At 42.5% G+C, this 22,036-nt stretch overlaps 1 protein-coding gene across 3 annotated transcripts in view; it reads left to right on the top strand.

Annotated features, from left to right (window-relative positions):
- Positions 1-22,036, top strand: part of ptprsa (protein tyrosine phosphatase receptor type Sa) — a 525,319-nt gene that overhangs the window by 461,461 nt on the left and 41,822 nt on the right. For all 3 annotated transcript variants that reach the window (XM_051934972.1, XM_051934973.1, XM_051934974.1), the window contains 4 exons: positions 3,444-3,567; positions 5,822-5,997; positions 9,733-9,852; positions 16,322-16,476. In XM_051934972.1, coding sequence (XP_051790932.1) covers positions 3,444-3,567; positions 5,822-5,997; positions 9,733-9,852; positions 16,322-16,476 — 575 coding nt within the window. The remainder of the gene's footprint in view (positions 1-3,443; positions 3,568-5,821; positions 5,998-9,732; positions 9,853-16,321; positions 16,477-22,036) is intronic.

The following is a 22,036-nucleotide window of genomic DNA, read 5'->3' as shown; positions in this document are numbered from 1 at the left end:
GGTCTAGTCAGCCATAACATGTCGTCAGCAGAGCTGTCTTCGATGAGTTGGCACCTCTTAGGATCAAGCAGGCTCTTCTGGTTAGAGACAGCATGTTCAAGTGTTTTAAACAGAAAGGCGAGGACAGAGACTTGTCTGTAATGGCCCTACGGATCTCAGTGGAAGAGTCACTGGCCTTTGTGCTTCCTGTTTATTGGGAATTAAGGACAAGTTCACCACAAGACGAGGAAAAAATACATGGATAGACAGGGACAATGAGGAGTGGTAAACCAAATGGACTGGTGACTCGTGTACTACAGTAGATGACTCACAAGTGCAGCCTGGTCTCGAATCGGGCTGATCCATGGCTCTTTGAGTGTCTCAGTGGAGCAGTCACTGACTTTTGTGTTTTGACGTTTTTCGTGAATTAAGCACAAGATCCTCTGAGGATAGATAGGAACATCTAGTTAAACTATACATCTTCTGACGCACTGGAACACATCACCAATGGGTCTTTCAACATCAGACATCCTCACCCAGATGACCTTGCAAAAGGTGGGTCAGGACCCAGCCTGTGTCCCAATAGCACTCACCCATCACATCTCACTCCTCCTGATTCACAGCTGTATAGAGGAACAGGCTATCACCTCTTGATGGCTCCGCTCTTGCTCACACCTACCAAGCTGTAGACTCACTTGAGGGACTTGCCTGTAAACTTCCAGCAGCCCACCCTTCCATCCCGACTCTGACACCAGAGCTCCACTAGGTCCTCCTACTTAACCCTTTTCCTCTCATTAGTCTTCTCCATTCTCTCTTGTCAGACAACATGCCCACCTGCCTAGTTGGTTCAAACAGCAAGACAGTATCAGGTCTCACGGTGGTCATCTAGAGGGACTCTGGAAATCTCCACTGCTTCCCTAGCTCAGCCATCTGCAGAATTAAGAATCCCAGCAGCTACCTCCTTGTGGGACTGGGACAGCTCTTCTTCCCTAACACATCTAATGTCAAATCTGATGTTACGACTGGCACAGGAGATGGCTTTTGCTAACACTAAGTTTACAGAAACCAGGTGCAAGCATACATATGTAGGCCAATCCTTTTCCTTCAGCTAGAGGAAAAGAACTCTGAGACGTTGATTGTTGGAGAACATTGACCATGTTCTGTGTCAAAAAACATTATCATCATCATGAAAGGGTAACTGTATTTCTGAATCCATGTCATGTCCACCAGGAGGTCACATTCCACAGGCTAAAATTCATACTTGTATCCAGTTTGGTCCAATCTGAGGGGTGCAATGTTCAAAACACTAATTAGTCCGGCTGCACACGTTTATGGGAAGTTCTGCAGGCCTACAGATTAAACCGAAGGTGTTAGGAGTACTGAGGGGCATCGGGTGTCTCATCCACGTTGTCCTCTCTTTCTCAGAGCTGAACTTAATGAAATTGTTTCCAGGAAACGGGGCGGCTCAGCCGCAGTGTCTGTTTTGTAAATTACTTGGCTGTGTTGACAGCTAGGGGGCTTCAGGGTCCTGCACTTGGACTCGCTTCCACATGGGGGGCTTGCGTAATCAGAGACCTTGGCTCTCTTTTCTACCGTCTGGGAGTAGCAGAGATTGTCCAAGCACACTTGTGAAGGCAGAGAGCTGCTCATTAATCACACACTCACACACACAACCTGGCGCTGCAATTAGTTTCGGGTTCCCAGATCTTTTCCCAAACCACAAAGCCGGGAGCAGATTTGTTCTTCTCCTGTAGTCACTGAACCGTAGCTAATGGGGTCAGGGCAAACCCGGGCCAGAAGTTCATCCCTCACCTTCCTCGTCTCAGTCAGGCAGCATGGCACTTTTGTTTGAGAGGGATAGTCATGGTGTGCACCATCAGCTGCCTACTCACACCAAGAAGCCATTTATTCGGCTGCGGCCCACTCTCCATCCACCACAATGTTATATATTCAGATGAATCCTTTATAGAAAGCGACTTATTAAAATGGCTCCTGTCCATGGGAGGAGGGTATTGGGAGCCCAATGACATCCTGCCTGCTCTTGTCCATCCAGCATGTGCTCAAGATGTTATAAAATGGCTGGCACCAGCTTGAGGACATCGGAAACAAGTCTGCTATAACTGAGAGTGTCAGGGAATCTGGGACCACTAATTCAAACTTTAGACCTACTAAATGCCTGTTAAACAAAACTTGTTGAGAGGTTTTATTAAATAAAATTTTATAAACATGTTATGGTGTTGTATATCATTTAGTGCCCATTATTGGGTTAGTGAGAAGGTATTACAGCATCCTGTAGACCTCTTACTGCTGGCAAAGCTATCTGTGATTGCATCATGGGCTGGGCGAGGCTAGGTGCTTGAGTGGCAGCAAACTGGGTGGGGTTATGTGTTTGAGTGACAACACGTCGGGCAGGGCTAGGTGTTTGAGTGATAGCAAGTTGGGTAGGGCTGCTCGCTTGAGTGGCAGCTGGCTGGGCGGGGTTAGATGCTTGAGTGACAGCAGACTGTGTTAGGCTAGGTGCTTGAATGGGAGTAAGATGGGTGGAGCTAAATGCTTGAGTGGCAGCAGGCTGGGCAGGGCTAGATACTTGAATGGCAGTAAGCTGGGTGGGGCTATATGTTTGAGTTTTCAGCAGTCAGGGCAGGGCTAGTTGCATCAGGATGGGCAGGACGAGATGCTTGAATGGCAGTAAGATGGGTGGAGTTAAATACTTGAAGGGCATCATGTTGAGTGACAGCATGTGGGGCAGGGCTGGGTGTTTGAGTGACAGCAAGTTGAGGAGAGCAGCTTGCTTTAGTAGCGGCTGGCTCCGAGGGGCTAGATGCTTGAATAACAGCATGGTGGACTGGGTTATATGCTAAGTGACAGCAGGCTGTGCAGGGCTGGATGTTTGAGTGGCATCAGGCTGTGCGGGACTAAATGTTTCAGCGACAGCAGGGTGTTTTGGGCGAGATGCTTTAATGGCAGTAAGCTAAATACTTGAAGGGCATCAGGTGGGGCACGGCTGGGTGTTTGAGTGACAGAAGGTTGAGTAGGACTGCTTGCTTTAGTGGCAGTTGGCTGGGTGGGGCTAGATGCTTGAATAACAGCAGGGTGGGCTGCACTATTTGCTAAGTGGCATCAGGCTGGATGGGGTTAGATGCTCGAGTGATAACAAGCTGAGCAGAACTAGATGGTTGAGTAGCAGTAGATCGGGCAGGGCTAGATGTTTGAATGACAGCATGTAGGGTGGGGCTAAATGTTTGAATGACAGCAGGTAGGGCAGGCCCAGATGCTTATTTGGTAGCGGGTTGGGAGGGGATTAATGCTTGAGTGACAGCAGGTTGGGTAGGACTATTTCCCTCACTTTTCATGTTGATGTTAAGCAGATCTATTCTCTGTCTACCACAATGGATATTATTATACAGTATTCTTCAGTCTTACAGTTTGTGCTTTTTCTTTTTTTTTTTTTGTTCAATTTGCAGTCGATTGATCCTGGCCAGCAGTTTACTTGGGAACACTCCAACCTGGAGGTGAACAAGCCCAAGAATCGTTACGCCAACGTCATCGCCTATGATCACTCCCGGGTCATCCTGTCTCCAATTGAGGGTGAGTCCACACAGGCCCAGGCCCTGTAAGATTGTGCACAGAAGATCTTTCTCATAGTTTCTACATGCATAGTTCCAGAAATATTTGGATTTTCGGACTGCTGTTGTGGTTGTCCAAGAATCTAGCATTGTAATGAATATAAAAAAACAAGAGCATATAATAAAGCAAACAATGCAACATCATAATAACAGAAGTATATATACAGAATATTTAATAAGCAGGTTGCTATAGTATATGTTAATACTATATGTATGTTTCTTGTATTTTTATTCCTATTCTTTTTACAGTTAGGTCCATAAATATTTGGACAGAGACAACTTTTTTCTCATTTTGGTTCTGTACATTACCACATTGAATTTTAAATGAAACAACTCTGACGCAGTTGAAGTGCAGACTTTCAGCTTTAATTCAGTGGGGTGAACAAAACGATTACATAAAAATGTGAGACAACTAAAGCATTTTTTGAACACAATCCCTTCATTTCAGGGGCTCAAAAGTAATTGGACAAATTAAAGAACTGGAAATCAAATGTTCATTTCTAATACTTGGTTGAAAACCCTTTGCTGGCAATGACAGCCTGAAGTCTTGAACTCCTGGACATCACCAGATGTTGGGTTTCCTCCTTTTTAATGCTCTGCCAGGCCTTTACTGCAGCGGCTTTCAGTTGCTGTTTGTTTGTGGGCCTTTCTGTCTGAAGTTTAGTCTTCAACAAGTGAAATGCCTGCTCAGTTGGGTTAAGATCAGGTGACTGACTTGGCCATTCAAAATTTTTCCACTTCTTTGCTTGAATAAACTCCTGGGTTGCTTTGGCTGTATGTTTTGGGTCATTGTCCAACTGTATCATGAATCAATTTGACTGCTGTATTTAGCTGGATTTGAGCAGACAGTATGTCTCTGAACACCTCAGAATTCATTCAGCTGCTTCTGTCCTGTGTCACATCATCAATAAACACGAGTGTCCCAGTGCCACTGACAGCCACGCACGCCCAAGACATCACACTGCCTCCCTCCACCGTGTTTTACAGATGATGTGCTATGCTTTGGATAATGAGCTGTTCCACGCCTTCTCCATACTTTTTTCTTGCCATCATTCTGGTAGAGGTTGATCTTGGTTTCATCTGGCCAAAGAATGTTTTTCCAGAACTGTGCTGATCTTCTTTAGCAAAGTCCAATCTAGTCTTTCTATTCTTGAGGCTTATGAGTGTCTTGCACCTTGCAGTGCACCCTCTGTATTTACTTTCATGCAGTCTTCTCTTTATGGTAGACTTGGATATCGATACGCCTACCCCCTGGAGAGTGTTGTTCACTTGGTTGGCTGTTGTGAAGGGGTTTCTCTTCACCATGGAAATGATTCTGCGATCATCCACCACTGTTGTCTTCCATGGACGTCCAGGTCTCTCTGCGTTGCTGAGTTCACCAGTGCTTGCTTTCTTTCTCAGGATGTACCAAACTGTAGATTTTGCCACTCGTAATGTTACAGCAATTTCTCAGATGGGTTTTTTCTGTTTTCGCAGCTTAAGAATGGCTTCTTTCACCTGCATGGAGAGCTCCTTTGACCGCATGTTGTCTGTTCACAGCAGAATCTTCCACATGCAAGCACCACACCTCAAATCAACTCCAGGCCTTTTATCTGCTTAATTGATAAGGACATAACGACGGACTTGACCACACCTGCCCATGAAATAGCCTTTGAGTCAATTGTCCAATTACTTTTGAGCCCCTGAAATGAAGGGATTGTGTTATAAAATGTTTTAGTTGCCTCACATTTTTATGCATTCGTTTTGTTCACCCCACTGAATTAAAGCTGAAAGTCTGCACTTCAACTGCATCTGAGTTGTTTCATTTAAAATTCATTGTGGTAATGTACAGAACCAAAATGAGAAAAAAGTTGTCTCTGTCCAAATATTTATGGACCTAACTGTACGTGACTCAGGAGGTGATGAGACTGGGACCGTTGCATTCCTTATGTGGCCAGGCAGTGACAGTATAAATATGGCATTATGATATCCCTCAGTTGGATAAACAAAGCCCTTTCGTGACAGTCAGCTTTGTTACGTGTAGGCTTAGCACTAAGCTTCATTTCAGTCCTGAACTATTTTGACCTTTTGACTTTGATTTTTGTTTCGCCCCGAGCTTTGCTCGCTCGGTTACCTTTGTGATCTTCTCATTTTGACCTCGCCTGGCCTTGACGATGAATTTTGCCTCGCTTTTCTTATCTCCTGGTTTTTTCTCGTTTTCCATTCATTCCTAACAGGTATCAGCGGCAGTGATTACATCAATGCCAATTACATTGATGGCTACCGCAAGCAAAATGCCTACATTGCTACACAAGGACCTCTGCCTGAGACATTTGGAGATTTCTGGAGGATGGTGTGGGAGCAGCGAGCCGCCACTGTGGTCATGATGACCAAATTAGAGGAGAAATCAAGGGTAAGAGAAGGGAGCGGTGGAAAAATGTGGGGAACTTGACTTAATAAGGATTTTAGGAGTTGGGCTTATGCATACAATCACTTGAGGGACTGAAGGCACTCTCTGATGAATGCTCAGGGATACTCAACAGATTGTTCATTCATTCATTCATGAATATGAAAGGTGGGCTGTAATGGCCGGGTCCAGCTTCATCTGAATAACTACATTTTATTTTTATTGCACAAAATTATCTTACTAAGTGATTTATAATAATAATTAATATATCAGCATGCACAGAATTTACCAATAACAAACTGTATTTCCTGAAGTTCGATCAGGGCTGTACGGGATGACATTCCTTCCTCACACGAAGCACTCCACTGTTCACTGGGTACTGCACAGAGGCCACCATCTCTAAAGGTGGATGGCTCATTAGCAGCAGTCAACTTGGCATGACTGTCACAGCATGCACAAAATTTACCCATAACACACAGTATTTCCTGTAGTTCCATTGGTCTGCTAACTGCTCCAAGGTTTGCTGGGTACCATGTCGAGACCACTCTCTCTAAAGGGTCTTGACTCATTATGCTAAGATTGATTCACAGCTGCTAATAACTTAGCATGACTTACACAGCATGCACAGAATTTACCCATAATACACCATACTTCCTGTAGTCTGATTGGATCCCTATTGGATCACATTCACACCACAGGTGAAATGCTCCAGGGTTTGCTCTGAGACCACCAACTCTAATGGGTCTCAGCTCATTATGCTAAGATTGACTCACAGCAGCAGTTAACTTGGCATGACTGTCACAGCATGCACAAAATTTACCCATAACACACAGTATTTCCTGTAGTTCCATTGGTCTGCTAACTGCTCCAAGGTTTGCTGGGTACCATGCCGAGACCACTCTCTCTAAAGGGTCTTGACTCATTATGCTAAGATTGACACCCAGCTGCAGTAAGCTCAGCACGACTACCACAACATGCAAAGAATGTTGTATTTGCTGTAGTTTGATTGGTTCCATACTGGATGACATTCACACCTCACACGAACCACTCCAGGGTTCACTGGGTACTATGCAGAGACCACCATCTCTAAAGGGTCTCGACTCATTATACTAAAACTGACTCCCAGCAGCAATTAGCTTAGCATGACTGTGACTGCATGTATAAAATTTACCCATAACACACTGAATTTCCCATTTTTCAAATGATCCCACTCTGGATGACATTCAAACCTCACACAATCCACTCCAGGGTTCACTGGGTACTGCGCAGAGACCACCATCACTAAAGAATCACAACACATTATGCTAAGATTGACTGCCAGCAACAATTAGCTTGCCTTGACTAGCATAGCATGCAGAAAAGTTACCCAAAATGCATTGTATTTCCTGTAGTTCAGTCTGCCCTGTGTTAGATCACATTCATACCCCTCATAAACTGTCTCTAAAGGGTCTTGGTCTACTTACTTTGATGTGCCCCCAATCTACCTAAGTGAACTGGACTATGAATAGATAGATAGATAGATAGATAGATAGATAGATAGATAGATAGATAGATAGATAGATAGATAGATAGATAGATAGATAGATAGATAGATAGATAGATAGATAGATAGATAGATAGATAGATAGATAGATGTGAAAGGCACTATATAATAGAAGATACATAGTAATTTTGGTATAGTCGGCAGGATAATCGATAGATACTTTATTAATCCCAATGGGAAATTCACATACTTATTCATATATTAAATATATATTAATATATATTATTAATTATATATTAATATATATTAAATTCATATATGAGGGACATCGCTCCAAATTCTGATGCAACTACTTCAAATGAACTCGGTGTGACAACACAGGAACGTGTCACGACCGTCCACGACTCACTTCAGATGATATAAATAAAGGCTGCAGCTGAAAATTGTTGGAAACACAACACCGCCCTAAACGAAGAAGCAGCTTGACTTCCTGGGCACACTGAAGGACAAAGTGAGCAGTTATGGGTGGCACAACTTTAAAAAAAAAAAAAAAAGAGGAGGAGGATACAAAGTGTTGCCGCACCCACCACATGACAAACCACCTCAGGATCCCAAGATTAGGACCCGAGTGTAGCCATGCAACGGGTGACACCTTCGCACCACACTAGTTCAGATGGAATGAAACAGCGTGAGGTTTTTTTTTTTTGGTGGCTGGAGTGCCAATTCTGCCACCAACCCACAAGATTTCCCTGCAGGTTGAAGGGCCTACTTGGAGGGCTGGATGCAGTTTGGCGTCATACCCAGGATGGAGCAATTGCAGGTTAAAGACCTTGCTCAAGGGCCCAACGGAGTATAGTCATCCATTAATTTCTGACAAGGATATTCAAGCGTTCATAGGGCTGAAGAGTCTTCTTCCACCTTTTGACAATATCCCCGTGGAGTGAGGATCCAGCTCATAATGGATGATCTCTTCCACGTGACTCCACATAGAGGACATTTGACTGCTTCTCAGTCACAAGCATCCATGCAGGACATGACAGAGACACTCCATTGTTCTCATATTCCTTAAGGGGGCTTGCCATTAAGTGCAGAACACCAATAATTTTAATTTCATTAGGGTCGTATTAACTGCCAGTGTCTGTTCTTTCAATGGTTTCCAGTCCTGAATCATGGAAATAACAAGAAAATAAAATGGCAGCAGCTTGAATTTTTGAAAATTACTTTTGCTGCCGTGACCAACATGAATATTCATCAAAAATATCTGCAGACCCGCAGCGCTCCAAAATGACGTTCTGCTCCCACAACTTGCTTAATGGCCCTCATTGTGGAGATGAGCCTGAAGCAGCCTGCTGGGAACTGGCTGGATGGCACTGGACTTGAGACTTAAGCACGTCCCTGTTAGAGCAGGCTTAGGGGTGTTATCTGCCATTACAGCGAGGACGACGCCATGCAGACTCAACTCATTTACTTAATTATGTTAATTGAATGGTCGTGCGCTCCTGGGCTTTGAAATGAGCAATCGCTCTTGCCATCATTATTTGTAATTTGCTTTATTCTCAGTCCGAATCGAGTAAGGGGCATCCCGTATTTAGACCTACCACCTAAATCTGCAGAAATTTCAACTTTAAAAAAAAAAAAAAGTAACCTATAACTTGGCTGTGGCCAGAGAAGTAGAAACAAATTCGAGCCGACACTCCAAAGGAAGCGCTTTAGTAAGAAATCATTGGCTAAATAAACGGCGCGGCTATATATAGAGTCTCTGGCCGATACCTGCTGGCCTACTTAAGAATATTAAGACGCATGGAGAGCGTGTGGCCAGACACAATCACTGGCACGGCAAAATAAATGAGTCTCTCCAGATAAAGAGTGTGGAAAAATGATTATAAATAAGGGTTTCGTTTATAGCAATTACAAATGATGATGAGGCTAGTTTAAAAAAAAAATAAAAAATAAAAGGGTCTTGTATTAATAAGAACTAAATTAATCCTGCTGGAAGAAGACAGCAGAGCAGCAAAACTTGCCTCATCCGCCTTAATTCCTGCAACTAATTGAAAAGAGAGTTTTAAATGGAGTGAAACAGCGGCCCCTAGAGGCCAATCTCCAAATGGCTGTTTAAATGGAAATTGGGTAGGGAAAAAAAATCCATGTGTGGACATTTCTATCTTTGCCATTCTCCAAACCTTAACCACCTGAGTTACATTTTTTTAAACAAAGATACAATGACATGTATATGTTGGTTTTTTTTTTTTTCTTTTCAGATAAAATGTGACCAATATTGGCCAAGTCGAGGTACAGAGACGTATGGAATGACCCAAGTCACTCTACTGGACACCATTGAACTGGCCACTTTCTGTGTCCGAACATTTTCACTACACAAGGTAAGGCCAAGAAATGAGGTCTCTGTTTTCATGATGCTTTTTGTGGGTGCTGTTCATAGCTCTGTGCAAGGTGAAAAGGGCAGGGGATCCCCAGAAGTTCTTATAAGTCCTTGTGAGGGGTTCTATATGCAGTTTCAGCCACCATGCCGCAAGAAACGACAGCCGCGCTAGAAGCTATGCATTAAAGAGCAACTGTCATATTAGTGCTCTCTTAGACGTTGTAGTGGGGCGAGTCAGAAGGCAGAGGCCGTCCCAAAATAATTGGGGTGCCAAACTGGGTAAGCCCCACTTAATTTCAAACAAAACAAGAAATTAACAAGTGGTGCAACAAACAGCACAGGTAGTGGCCTCCTATCGCCCTGTAGTGGTGATTTCAGGTCATTACAGGTCTGGAGTTGTTCCTCTCAGATCTGTATACTACGCCACCTTCTGGGAACGTCTCCCTTTTATACTGGCCAGACTGGAAGGGGTGGGGCTTCTCTTTCTCTGTTGCCCTCAAGGGGTTCTGTGAGAGAGAAAGGAAACGAGACGTTTAGCGACAGCGTCCCCTTTGTCCTGGGGTGGTACCACATATCTTAGGTGAGTCGGGAAGGCGATCCTCTGGACCGCATACATGACAATGTGTAATTTTTTGTTTTTTATGGTTTTCTGTCTCCTAAGGATTTCATTTTCATGGATGCAGGTACTTTAATTTTGCTAGCGTCTTGTTGTATCTATTTTTTTGGCAACTGTCGTGCAGATAACGTCACATTTATGACAATATTTAAGCAAGAAGTTCCCAGTTTATGTTATCTCTCATTACATACACAGTGTGCAACGTCTTTCTCTGTAGGGTACGTGATTTCTAAATTCAAGCAGCGAGTTGTTTGTTTTTTTGTTTTGTTTTTTGGCTTCCTTTTGACATCTGATGATGTTGTCCTCCTTGCCTCATCTGAAGGTGATCTCCGGCACCCACTCGGGTGTAAACGCCTGGGATGAGGTTTAGCACCTCTACGTTTGAGGACATGGTTCTCTATCTCGGTGGACTTCAGGAGAAGTTCAAGTATCTTGGGATCTTGTTCATGAGTGATGGAAGGAGAAGGCTGCATGAGATTGACAAGTAGATTGATGTGGCAGCAGTTTTTCTTCAGATGCTGTACCACCCCATGAAGCCACCTGTGGTCACGAGTTGTGGGCAATGACTGAAAGAATAAGATTGTGACTAGAAATAAGGTTTCTTCATTGGGTTGATACTGTGTGATAGGATGAGAAAATCAGCGATTCATTCTGGATTGAGGGGAGCCAGTTGAGACGGTTAGGGCATGTTGTGAGGACGCGTCTTTTGTTTTTGGTATTTTGAACCAATGTCTGGTTTGACCATGTCTCTGTTTTGTGTTAATCATCTTCTAGTTTATTTATCCTCACCATAATACTCAGAGGGCAGCACGGTGGCTCAGTGGGTAGCGCTGCTGCCTCGCAGTAAGGAGACCTGGGTTCGCTTCCCGGGTCCTCCCTGCGTGGAGTTTGCATGTTCTCCCCGTGTCTGCGTGGGTTTCCTCCAAGTGCTCCGGTTTCCTCCCACAGTCCAAAGACATGCTGGTTAGGTGGATTGGTGATTCTAAATTGGCTTGGTGTGTGGGTGGGTGTGTTTGTGTGTGTCCTGCGGTGGGTTGGCACCCTGCACGGGATTGGTTCCTGCCTTGTGCCCTGTGTTGGCTGGGATTGGCTCCAGCAGACCCCCGTGACCCTGTGTTCGGATTCAGCGGGTTGGACAATGGATGGATGGATGGATAATACTCAGACACATCTTGTGTTCCTGACAGCATCCAAGTGCATCTTGGAACTAAATGGCACATCTGACTATGAGTGGTTCAGGGAATGGAGTTTCTCTAGCCTTGAGCAACCTCATGGTGGCAGCATATGAGGCATATCCCCTGTGTGGTGGATGAGGTCGACCCTTCTAAGGAGTGGCTTTACTGAATAATAATGGAATAAGGTTCCAGGAACCAACATATATATGTAGGAGAAGGAAATCTCTGGCTTTACACTGAGCTAGATGGAACTCATCAAGTCTATTCGGACAAATTCACCAAGGAGAAGGAAACACGGATTTCAAACCAGGGCAGGTGGAGCTTGTGTAACCCTGGTGGGTAGTCCATGTAGGAGAAAGAAAACTCCAGTCAAAACCAGTGATGAAGGCATCATGTGAATGTCCCATTGGGATTAATAAAGTATCTATCTATCTATCTATCTATCTATCTATCTATCTATCAGGAGACCACCCCACTTATTCCTCACAAGATATAAAAAGGGAATCAGATCACAACGTTAACAAGATCCCCCAAATAACCATGGAGGGTGGTCCATCTAGGAGAAGGAAAACTCCAGTCACTATCGGTGAGGAGATCAGTGGGAGCCCAACTCACCTAATTTTCCAAGAATGTAATCGATATTAAAAGGGAATCAGATCACAGCGTTAACGAGACCTCCCAAATACAACCGAGAGGTGTCGTGTCCAGTAGGAGAGCAGGCAAAGTCTCACGGGTCATACTCAAGGATCCTCAGGACTTGTCAAAGAAGAGTATGACCAATGAAAATATGAACTTGGAATGTGAGAACATTACTAAGAGCAGGGAAGCTAGAGAATGTCAAAAGAGAACCACAAAGGAATTCCATCGACATCTTGGGCCTGTCAGAAACTTGATGGCAAGAACATGGAGATTTCTGGGGTCCTGAACAGAGAAGGGGTGCATACAGTATCGGGTATACACACAAGTGCAGTGCTCAGAATTCTCAGAGGCTTCTGACCCAGCAGAATTCTTTGAATTAAACAGAGAAGCGTGTACTGGCTAACAAAACAAGGGACGACTGGAGTGAATGGTCTCCTGTCGATTAATCCAGCCTCTTATGTTGTTCCTATAGAGAGAAAATAAAATCATCTGAGTTGTAAAGAGTCTGTTCTGCGTCTTGAAAAGTGCGCGCTCCTTGTGGAGAAATTAGAAAGCGGCTCTTCCCTTGTTGAGGAATCACAGAGCCAGTCTTCCATAGCCATATGAAGAATCACAGATCCGTGTTTTTCTATGGATTATCTTCTCTCCCTTTATGAGGAATCACAGCCCCGAATCTTCTCTTTGAAAGGGAACTTATTGTGAGTAAAAGGAAACCTCCGTTGTGGCAAATTCACAGAGCTGTTCTTCCTATTGAGGGGATTCTATCCCTTACAGAGAATTACAAATGGATGCTCCATTGTGAAATCCGCACTTCGCCCCCAGTGATAAAGCGTAGAGTTGTTTTTTTTTCTTGACGCACTTCTCTCTCTAGTGTGAACACCCACCAAACACTCTTCCTGTTGCATAAGGCCCATATGGAAATTCTCAGAAATATTCCTATTGAAGAGCTTCTGTCCCTTGAGATGAATCAGTAGTGGATTCTCACTTGTGAAACTCTTACCTCCCTTGTGAATAATTACGGAGCTGTTTTTCAGTAGCGTGTACTGCTATGATGAAAAATAGCAGCGGCAAGTGAAAGAGAGAGCAGGAGAAAAAAACAAAACAAAAGTCAAAGCCGGAAAAACACTAAAGCCCAATACACTAAACAGAAATCCGAGCCCAAAAAAAGCCACCTTAATAAATGAATAAGTGTCTCTGTGTCCATTGCTATGTCTCTGTCATTCCAGCAGATGACGCATTACAGATATTTGTAGTAATAAAGTGCCCTGCATTTGCCATTCCGACAGATGATGCATCACAAACGTCAACACTGCTTTTACGAATCCCATACCAAATGACATATAACAGACACATATGCATTGCATTTTGTCATTCCAACAAATGGCACATCAGAAATGCATTTTATTACTACTGATGTTTGTGATTCACCATATGTTGGAAGGACAAATGTGATGCATTTTATTACTACATGCACTGCAGGATACATTCCGCTACATGGTGCACTGCAAACGTTAATGCTGAGGTCTGTGTTGATTACTAAGAATTCAACACATCATTGACTGGTAGCACAGCTAGTTAAACGATAAGTGTCCGTGTATCTCTGTGTCCCTTGCTATGCATCTGTAGTTCCAATACGTGACGCATCACAAACATTTATAGTAATTAAATGCACTGCATTTGTCATTCGAACAGATGGTGAATCACAAACATTAACAGAGGCATACACATCGCATTCTTAATTCCAAGAGATGGCGCCTCACAAACATTTGTAATAATGCATTTAATTACTAGAAATGTTTGTGTTGCGGCATCTGTTGGAATGAAAAACACAATGTATTTTATTACAACAGGCATTCCATAATACATTACAATAGGTGGTGTTATGCAAACGTGAACACTGAGGTCTACGTTGATTATGTAGATTTCAACTCATCTAGCACAGCTATCCATCCATCCATCCATTTTCCAACCCGCTGAATCCGAACACAGGGTCACGGGGGTCTGCTGGAGCCAATCCCAGCCAACACAGGGCACAAGGCAGGAAACAATCCTGGGCAGGGTGCCAACCCACCGCAGCTAGCACAGCTAGTCCACCTTAATTAAAGGACAAGTGTCTGTGTGTCCATCCAGTTGCTGTGTCTCTGTCATTCCAACATTTGTAATATTAAAATGCATTGCATTAGCCATTCCAACAGATGGGGCATCGTAAACATTGACACTTCTTTTACAAATCCCATATCAAATGGCTTATAACAGAGACATATGGATTAAATGTGCCATTCCAACAGATGAAACATCACAAACATTAACACTATTTTTACGAATCCCATACCAAATGGAAAATAACAGAGACAGATGGTGCATCACAAACATTTGTATTAATGTAATAATCTTCCTCATGTAGTTGCGATGGCTTCAAAACAATAAGATGTGGGGGAGTCCCCCATGAACTCCCAAACACTCCCCATCAGAAAAATTAATCTTCTGCATGAAGTCCAGATCTCTTCAAAGCAGTAAGGTAATTGGGGAGGGGGAACACTTGGCACTGCACCACTCTTCATAGTTGACTCCGTGGGGCACTGTGCCATGCACCGCATTAAAACAATAATCTCCCCCGTTCAAAGCATGAACTCCCGGTCGTGCCACACTTCACACCTCATAACTCGACTTTGCACATCCCATATTTTGCATGAAGTTTACAGTTCCTGCTGTGTGGTGAGAATACAACAAACACTCAAGTGGCTAAAGACTGCATGCGGCCTAATTATACAGGAACTCATTGATTCCTGAAAACAAAGTTCCTGCGGTGGGAAGCGCCTAAAGATGCTCAGTCCAACTCCAGACAGTTGATGGCTGGGAAGCAACAACAAGGCGTCTGCTCTGTAAATCTGAACCCCTTCCAATTATGTTGGGTCAGAACACAAAATCAGCGTCAAGGACAGAAGCACCTCATCTAACCTTATCTTGCAAAAGTACTGCCAAGGGAATCTGAAAAGTTTTGAGTGGAATCAGTGTCCATATATTTTTACGTATTTATTTATTTTTGTTTGTTCTCCCCTTTCATCCCAGTCACTTTGCCATCTTTTCACAAAGCCACCTGCCAAGAAAAAGCACTTAGTGAAATAAGCGGAAGGAATGGATGCGCGCATATTAGGTGACCTTGCGTCTCTGACTAAGGGTCAAGGTGAAGGCAGGCGGGCTAGAATGGATTGTCCTGAACAATTCAAAATGCATTAAGCGCCTTATCCAAGGGGTGAGTGTCCTTACTGAGATTTATGGTGGGGATGCGGTCAGGCGTCCTAATCCGCAGAATATCTGCGCCCAGAAAGCAGAATTTCCGCTCTGGTCTTGTTGCAATTGATACTTTTGTTTAATGGTGGGCCTTCGGTGACAGCATTCAGGTGACATCTTGTTTTAACAGATCTCTTCGAGCACGGAATTTTAGGGGTGGCAGTTTCCAAAAAAGTGGAGGGATGGATGACCGGAGTGTTATTCTCTGTTTTAGTTTCGGCTCCTCATCCACTTCACCCCAACCTCTATCTCTGTAGAATGGTTGCTTTTTACTTTCTAAAGGTAGAGCACAGTTGATTTTTAAGGGGGTGCGGGAGAGACTGCCTCCCTTTTCGACAAACTTGAGTAAACTTCTTTTTGAATCTGTATGTATCCTGCGTGGGGATGTCTTGATGAAAAATGGGTGAAAATTCAGACGCAGTGTACCATTTTGTGACTTGTGTTGTTGTCATGCTGGGGTTCAATTCATGGCTTTTGTTAATTTTTGATTATTTTAGTTATGTCAACTATCTGCGTCGTTCTTTATTTTTGACTTTGTCCTCATACTTAAGTTACCTTTGATATGTTGCATGTGTTTAGCAAGTGGAAGGGAACGCTGGTTACCTCTCACAAAGTCTGCGATCTTAAAGTGTTATCTGCATAATGTCGTGGGATGTAAGCTGCATCCTTATGGTGCCAGTAAGAAGCTTTGTGTATCAATGGTGACTTTGATGCTGCGGTGTCTGATCATCACGTTTCTGTTTTTTCAGAATGGCTCGAGCGAGAAACGAGAAGTCCGGCAGTTCCAGTTTACAGCTTGGCCCGACCACGGCGTCCCAGAATACCCCACACCCTTCCTAGCATTCCTACGCAGGGTGAAAACCTGCAACCCACCAGATGCTGGCCCAATCATCGTCCACTGCAGGTGAGTCCCGTTCTGGAAAATGAGCTGCCTGGTGCTGAGCCCTTGATTTTTAGGACAAGCCTCTCCCTCCTCCCACCGGCACACAGATGCTCTCTTTATGCATGCACCATCCACAAGACTCATTTAATTGAGGATTCTCAGTCCAAAAACAGAACTCTGATTTGAAATTCATGAATTCCAGACAATTAAGCTCATCTGCAGAACTTATTTACAGTGAATTGGCACATTAGATGAGATGCGCCTCCTGCTGGGGTGACGAGCACTCCTGTGCTGTGCTGTTTGTTCGGTTGGTCCAAATAAAGTCAGTTGCGTGGATTTCTAAAAAAGCAGCCCCCTCACGCACACCTGTGCAAAAAATACTGAGCTAATTGAGAAATGAAATTGGGGCTCCCTTCTCAGCAGTCTGATGCACTGAATAGTTGAATGTGGGGGCCGGGGCCATGTGAAAAAGTAAGTACACCCCCTTAAAATTATTTTTTTCTTCTTTTTTAACCCATGTGAGCCTAACAAGATTTGATCTTCGGTAAAACAGAATCATTAGGTAAAGGTGATGTACAGCAAAAATATTTGAAAATTGTCACATTACAACCTGGACTTGTACTGCACACATCAAGGCGCTATATAACCTGATGTTCTGTTAGACTTCTTAATGGCTTCTGAACACTGTCCACTATGACTCCTAAATCCTTCTCATTAGGTCTACTCTTGATTTTCTGACCACCCATTGTGGCACAAATATCAATCTCAATATACATAAAATACAATGTCTGTATGTCTATCTGTCTCTCCGCTTTACAGAAGAGAACTACTTAACGGATGTAGATCGGGTTTTTTCCTAGAATTTTCTTGAACATTCCGGTTGATTTTGCTACTTCTGTCATTGCGTTTCTTTATCAGTATGCTGCTGCTGGAGTATGTGAATTTCCCCTTGGGATTAATAAAGTATCTATCTATCTATCTATCTATCTATCTATCTATCTATCTATCTATCTATCTATCTATCTATCTATCTATCTATCTATCATATAGTGCCTTTCACATCTATCTATCTATCTATCTATCTATCTATCTATCTATCTATCTATCTATCATATAGTGCCTTTCACATCTATCTATCTATCTATCTATCTATCTATCTATCTATCTATCTATCTATCTATCTATCTATCTATTATAGTGCCTTTCACATCTATCTATCTATCTATCTATCTATCTATCTATCTATCTATCTATCTATCTATCTATCTATCTATCTATCTATTATAGTGCCTTTCATATCTATCTATCTATCTATCTATCTATCTATCTATCTATCTATCTATCTATCTATCTATCTATCTATTATAGTGCCTTTCATATCTATCTATCTATCTATCTATCTATCTATCTATCTATCTATCTATCTATCTATCTATCTATCTATCTATCTAGTTCACTTGCGGTACCGATTTATTTACCTGAATCCGAGAGACAGGGGACAGGGCCCTCCTCACTCACGTGTCAGCCTCAAGGCATATCTTAAGCTAGCGAACGAGAGAACTACTTAACGGATTTAGATCAGGTTTTTGTTCTAGAATTTGCTTGAACATTCCGGTTGATTTTGCGACTCCTCTCATGGAGCTAACAATCATAGATCACTTGCAGGAGCGATATATTGGCGTTAATCTGAGACCGAGGCTGCGGGCAGAGGGGAGGGTGAAGCGTGACGTCAGGTGTAGGGAGCCAGGCAGTGCCCTCCTCCTCACTGTCCTGTTTCACTTCTATGTGGTCGGGGCCACAGGGGATAGCTAATTTGCTATAAATGAAGAAGAACAATTTATGGGGTGTACTTACTCCATCCATCCATTTTCCAACCCACTGAATCCGAACACAGGGTCACGGGGGTCTGCTGGAGCCAATCCCAGCCAACACAGGGCACAAGGCAGGAACCAATCCCAGGCAGGGTGCCAACCCACCGCAGGGTGTACTTACTTTTTCACACAAATTTAGAAATTTAATAGTGATTTAAAATTTCCAGAAATTTAACAGTGTGATATGATGGATAAACTTTTTACCACCAAAAATTCAAAACTGTTTCTTTTTTGAAAAATGTATCTTTATTTTTTTATTTATTTATTCATAAAGCACTTTAAAAACAACGTCAAGGCTGACCAAAAATCTTCTGGCCTGCCCCTTTGCCGGTTTAATCTCTGTCACTGTCTGGTTACCAGCAGTAGATCTGAATGAGTTGTGTCACCTGCCAGCAGTCACTTTGAACAAATATGAAAAGAATGGACGGTGCTTATGATTTGTAAGTCGCTTTGGAAAACAGTGTCAGGTAAATAAATAATCTATTGATGGAGGGGCTCGTCTTTGGTGAGCATCGTCCCACCATGCCAGACACAATACGCTCGGCTCACGTTTCTCCCACTGTATCCACATCAGATTCCACTTGAAAATTTCTGCATATGTAATGCCGTTGACATTATTTGTATTGTCAAAATTAATAGGCAAATTCCATTTTCATAAATAAAGCGCAAATACTGTAAACCTTGCTTAAATGCTTAGTTTAACCTCATTTCCATGATAATGAGTCTCCACTCTCACCGCCGCTCGCTGCACAAAGCAAACAGGCGGGCGCACTGATGAGATGCCTCACTTAATAAGAAGACGCTCTGTAGTGTTTTAACTAATCATAGCCACATTTTAATGACTGTTGAAGCCATTTGTCTGGGGCACGGCTCTGCTGTACCTGTAGCAAATAAATCAAAAACGTTCTGAAAAGGAAATTAAATCATATCATCCATTTAATAAATAAGTAAAAATATAGAAAATATAGGCAGCCTGAAGGCTCTCACATCCGAGATAGGCTGTGGCTCCCCGTGAGGCTAATGGCGACAGCAGGTCCAAACAATGAATTATTCAAAGGACTGATGAATAAATATATGCAGTAATTATATGGATTTATTTTATACAGTTGACGGCGCTGGGACTTGGTGGTAAACACTGTTGTCTCCAGGATCCAGATTGGGGGTCCAATCCTACTGTCTGTTGTGAAGTTTACATGTCCTCTCCATGTCTGCATGCGTTTCCTCCCACACCCTCCAAGATGTGCATGTTAGGTTGATTCTGAATTTGTATTCCTTAAGTTTTAGTGTGTGCCCGGAGAGACTGGCATGCTGACTGGGGCTGGCTTGATGCTGCCAGAATGCGCTCTAGCCCTCCATACTAAATTGACCACATGGATATTTCTTTGTGCGAGTTGGCCCTGTGATAAACTGGCACCCTGTCTGCCATCTTGGGCACAATGCTGCTGAGACCAAGAAATAAGGAAAGAAAATGACGCATTTCACATCTATCAGTTTAGCTGTTTGTCTTCGGTGCTTTTCATATCTATCTTATATAGCACCTTTCATACCTGTCATTTTTTATTTTATTTACTTACTTGACTGACACTTTTAAACAAGGCGACTTAACATTTGAGATACAATTGTGTACATTTATTATTTTACAATTGGAGCAAAGCCAGGTGAAGTCACTTGCTCGTGGTCTCATTTTGCCAATAGCAGGATTTGAACCCACAGCCTCAGGGTTTGAAATCTAAAGCCTTATCTACTACACCACACTTCCTCGCTATCTGTCTAACTATCTGAAGGTCATTGCCTTTTACTGTATGTACTGCCATTCATATCTATCTGTCGATCTACCGCAAACAAGACAAGCAGGCATAACAAGTAACAATGTCCCACAAGAGGAGGGATGACTGTAAACCCTTGGCTTGTGTACAAAACAGCAAAAAATCTTTATCAAATTTGTGTTGATAAAATGAAAAAGTAAGTCAGTAAAAGTAAACCACCAATAATAACTGCTTTTTTGGCTTGATAGTTTAGGTTAGACAAACTGTATTAATCCCATGGGGAATATCAGCTGTATACAGCAGCAGAAACGTAAAAACAAGGATACAGACTCACAGGACAAATAATACAGCCAATCAATCAATAAATACATAAAAATTAACTTAATGATTACATTGGGTAGAAGCTTTGAATTGCCTGATAGCAGTGGGTAGAAAAGAACCCCAGTGGGAGCTTCTTAGCAGTGGCACACTGTAGTGGAATGAGCCTGTGGAGAGAGAGCACCTCCTGGAGGGCATGACGGAGATTTTTCATAATCTGTTTTAAATTGTGCCTTTTATTAATATGCATTTTATGGGGGCTTTCATATGTATCTGTTTAGCTGTTGTTACATATTTTATATTGTGCCTTTCATTTCCTTATATCTATCTCATATAATGGTTTTCATATCTTTCTATTGATCTGTCTGTCTATCTGTGCCTTTTATATAACGCCTTCTGTTCCTATTATGTAGTTATTACCTTTTCTATCAGTGTACAGATTATAAAGTGGTTTTCATATCTATCTATCTATCTATCTATCTATCTATCTATCTATCTATCTGTCTGTCTGTCTGTCTGTCTGTCTGTCTGTCTGTCTATCCATTTTATATAGTGCCTTTCATTATCTATCTATCTATCTATCTATCTATAGTGCCTTTCACATCTATCTATCTATCTATCTATCTATCTATCTATCTATCTATCTATCTATCTATCTATCTATCTATCTATCTTTTAGTGCCTTTAATATCTATCTATCTATCTATCTATCTATCTATCTATCTATCTATCTATCTATCTATCTATCTATCTATCTACCTATCTGTCTGTCTATTATATAGTGTCTTTCACATCTATCTATCTATCTATCTATCTATCTATCTATCTATCTATCTGTCTGTCTGTCTGTCTGTCTGTCTGTCTGTCTGTCTATCTATCCATTTTATATAGTGCCTTTCATTATCTATCTATCTATCTATCTATCTATCTATCTATCTATCTATCTATCTATCTCTATCTATCTATCTTTTAGTACCTTTAATATCTATCTATCTATCTGTCTATTATATAGTGCCTTTCACATCTATCTATCTGTCTGTCTATCATTCCATTTTATATAGTGCCTTTCATTATCATCTATCTATCTATCTACCTATCTAGCTATCTATTATATAGTGCCTCTCACATCTATCTATCTATCTATCTATCTATCTATCTATCTATCTATCTATCTATCTATCTATCTATTGTGACAGATAGGGGGCGCTATTGCTCCCTTGAACCCTCGGATCAGATGCCAGACACCAAATAAAAGTCCAAATATAATATTTATTTCAACAAGACAGTGCACAAAGCACCCTCCTCTCCACTATACTCTTCAGTAAATCAAAAATTACAAATACAATAACAAATCACAATCCTCCACTCCCAGACGCTTAGTCACCCTGCCTCCCAACTCAGCTCACTGCTGGGATTTCCCACAGTCCTTTTAAAGTGCTTGACCCGGAAGTGTTTCTGATCCCTCAGTCCATGTGATTCTTAACACTTCCGGGTCAGGTGAAAACTCTTCTTTTTCATCCTGGAAGCATGTCATTTCTTCTGTCCATGTGACTGGGACGTACTTCCGGAGTGTAGGGAAAATAGTCCTTACTCATCCCTGCAGCGTTCTCTGGTGGCCCCCATGGT

This window comes from Erpetoichthys calabaricus, chromosome 12 (genome assembly GCF_900747795.2).
Source record: "Erpetoichthys calabaricus chromosome 12, fErpCal1.3, whole genome shotgun sequence".
Classification (NCBI taxonomy): domain Eukaryota; kingdom Metazoa; phylum Chordata; class Cladistia; order Polypteriformes; family Polypteridae; genus Erpetoichthys; species Erpetoichthys calabaricus.
Note: the sequence above shows the minus strand (reverse complement) of the source record. Positions and strands in the feature narration are given on the sequence as shown.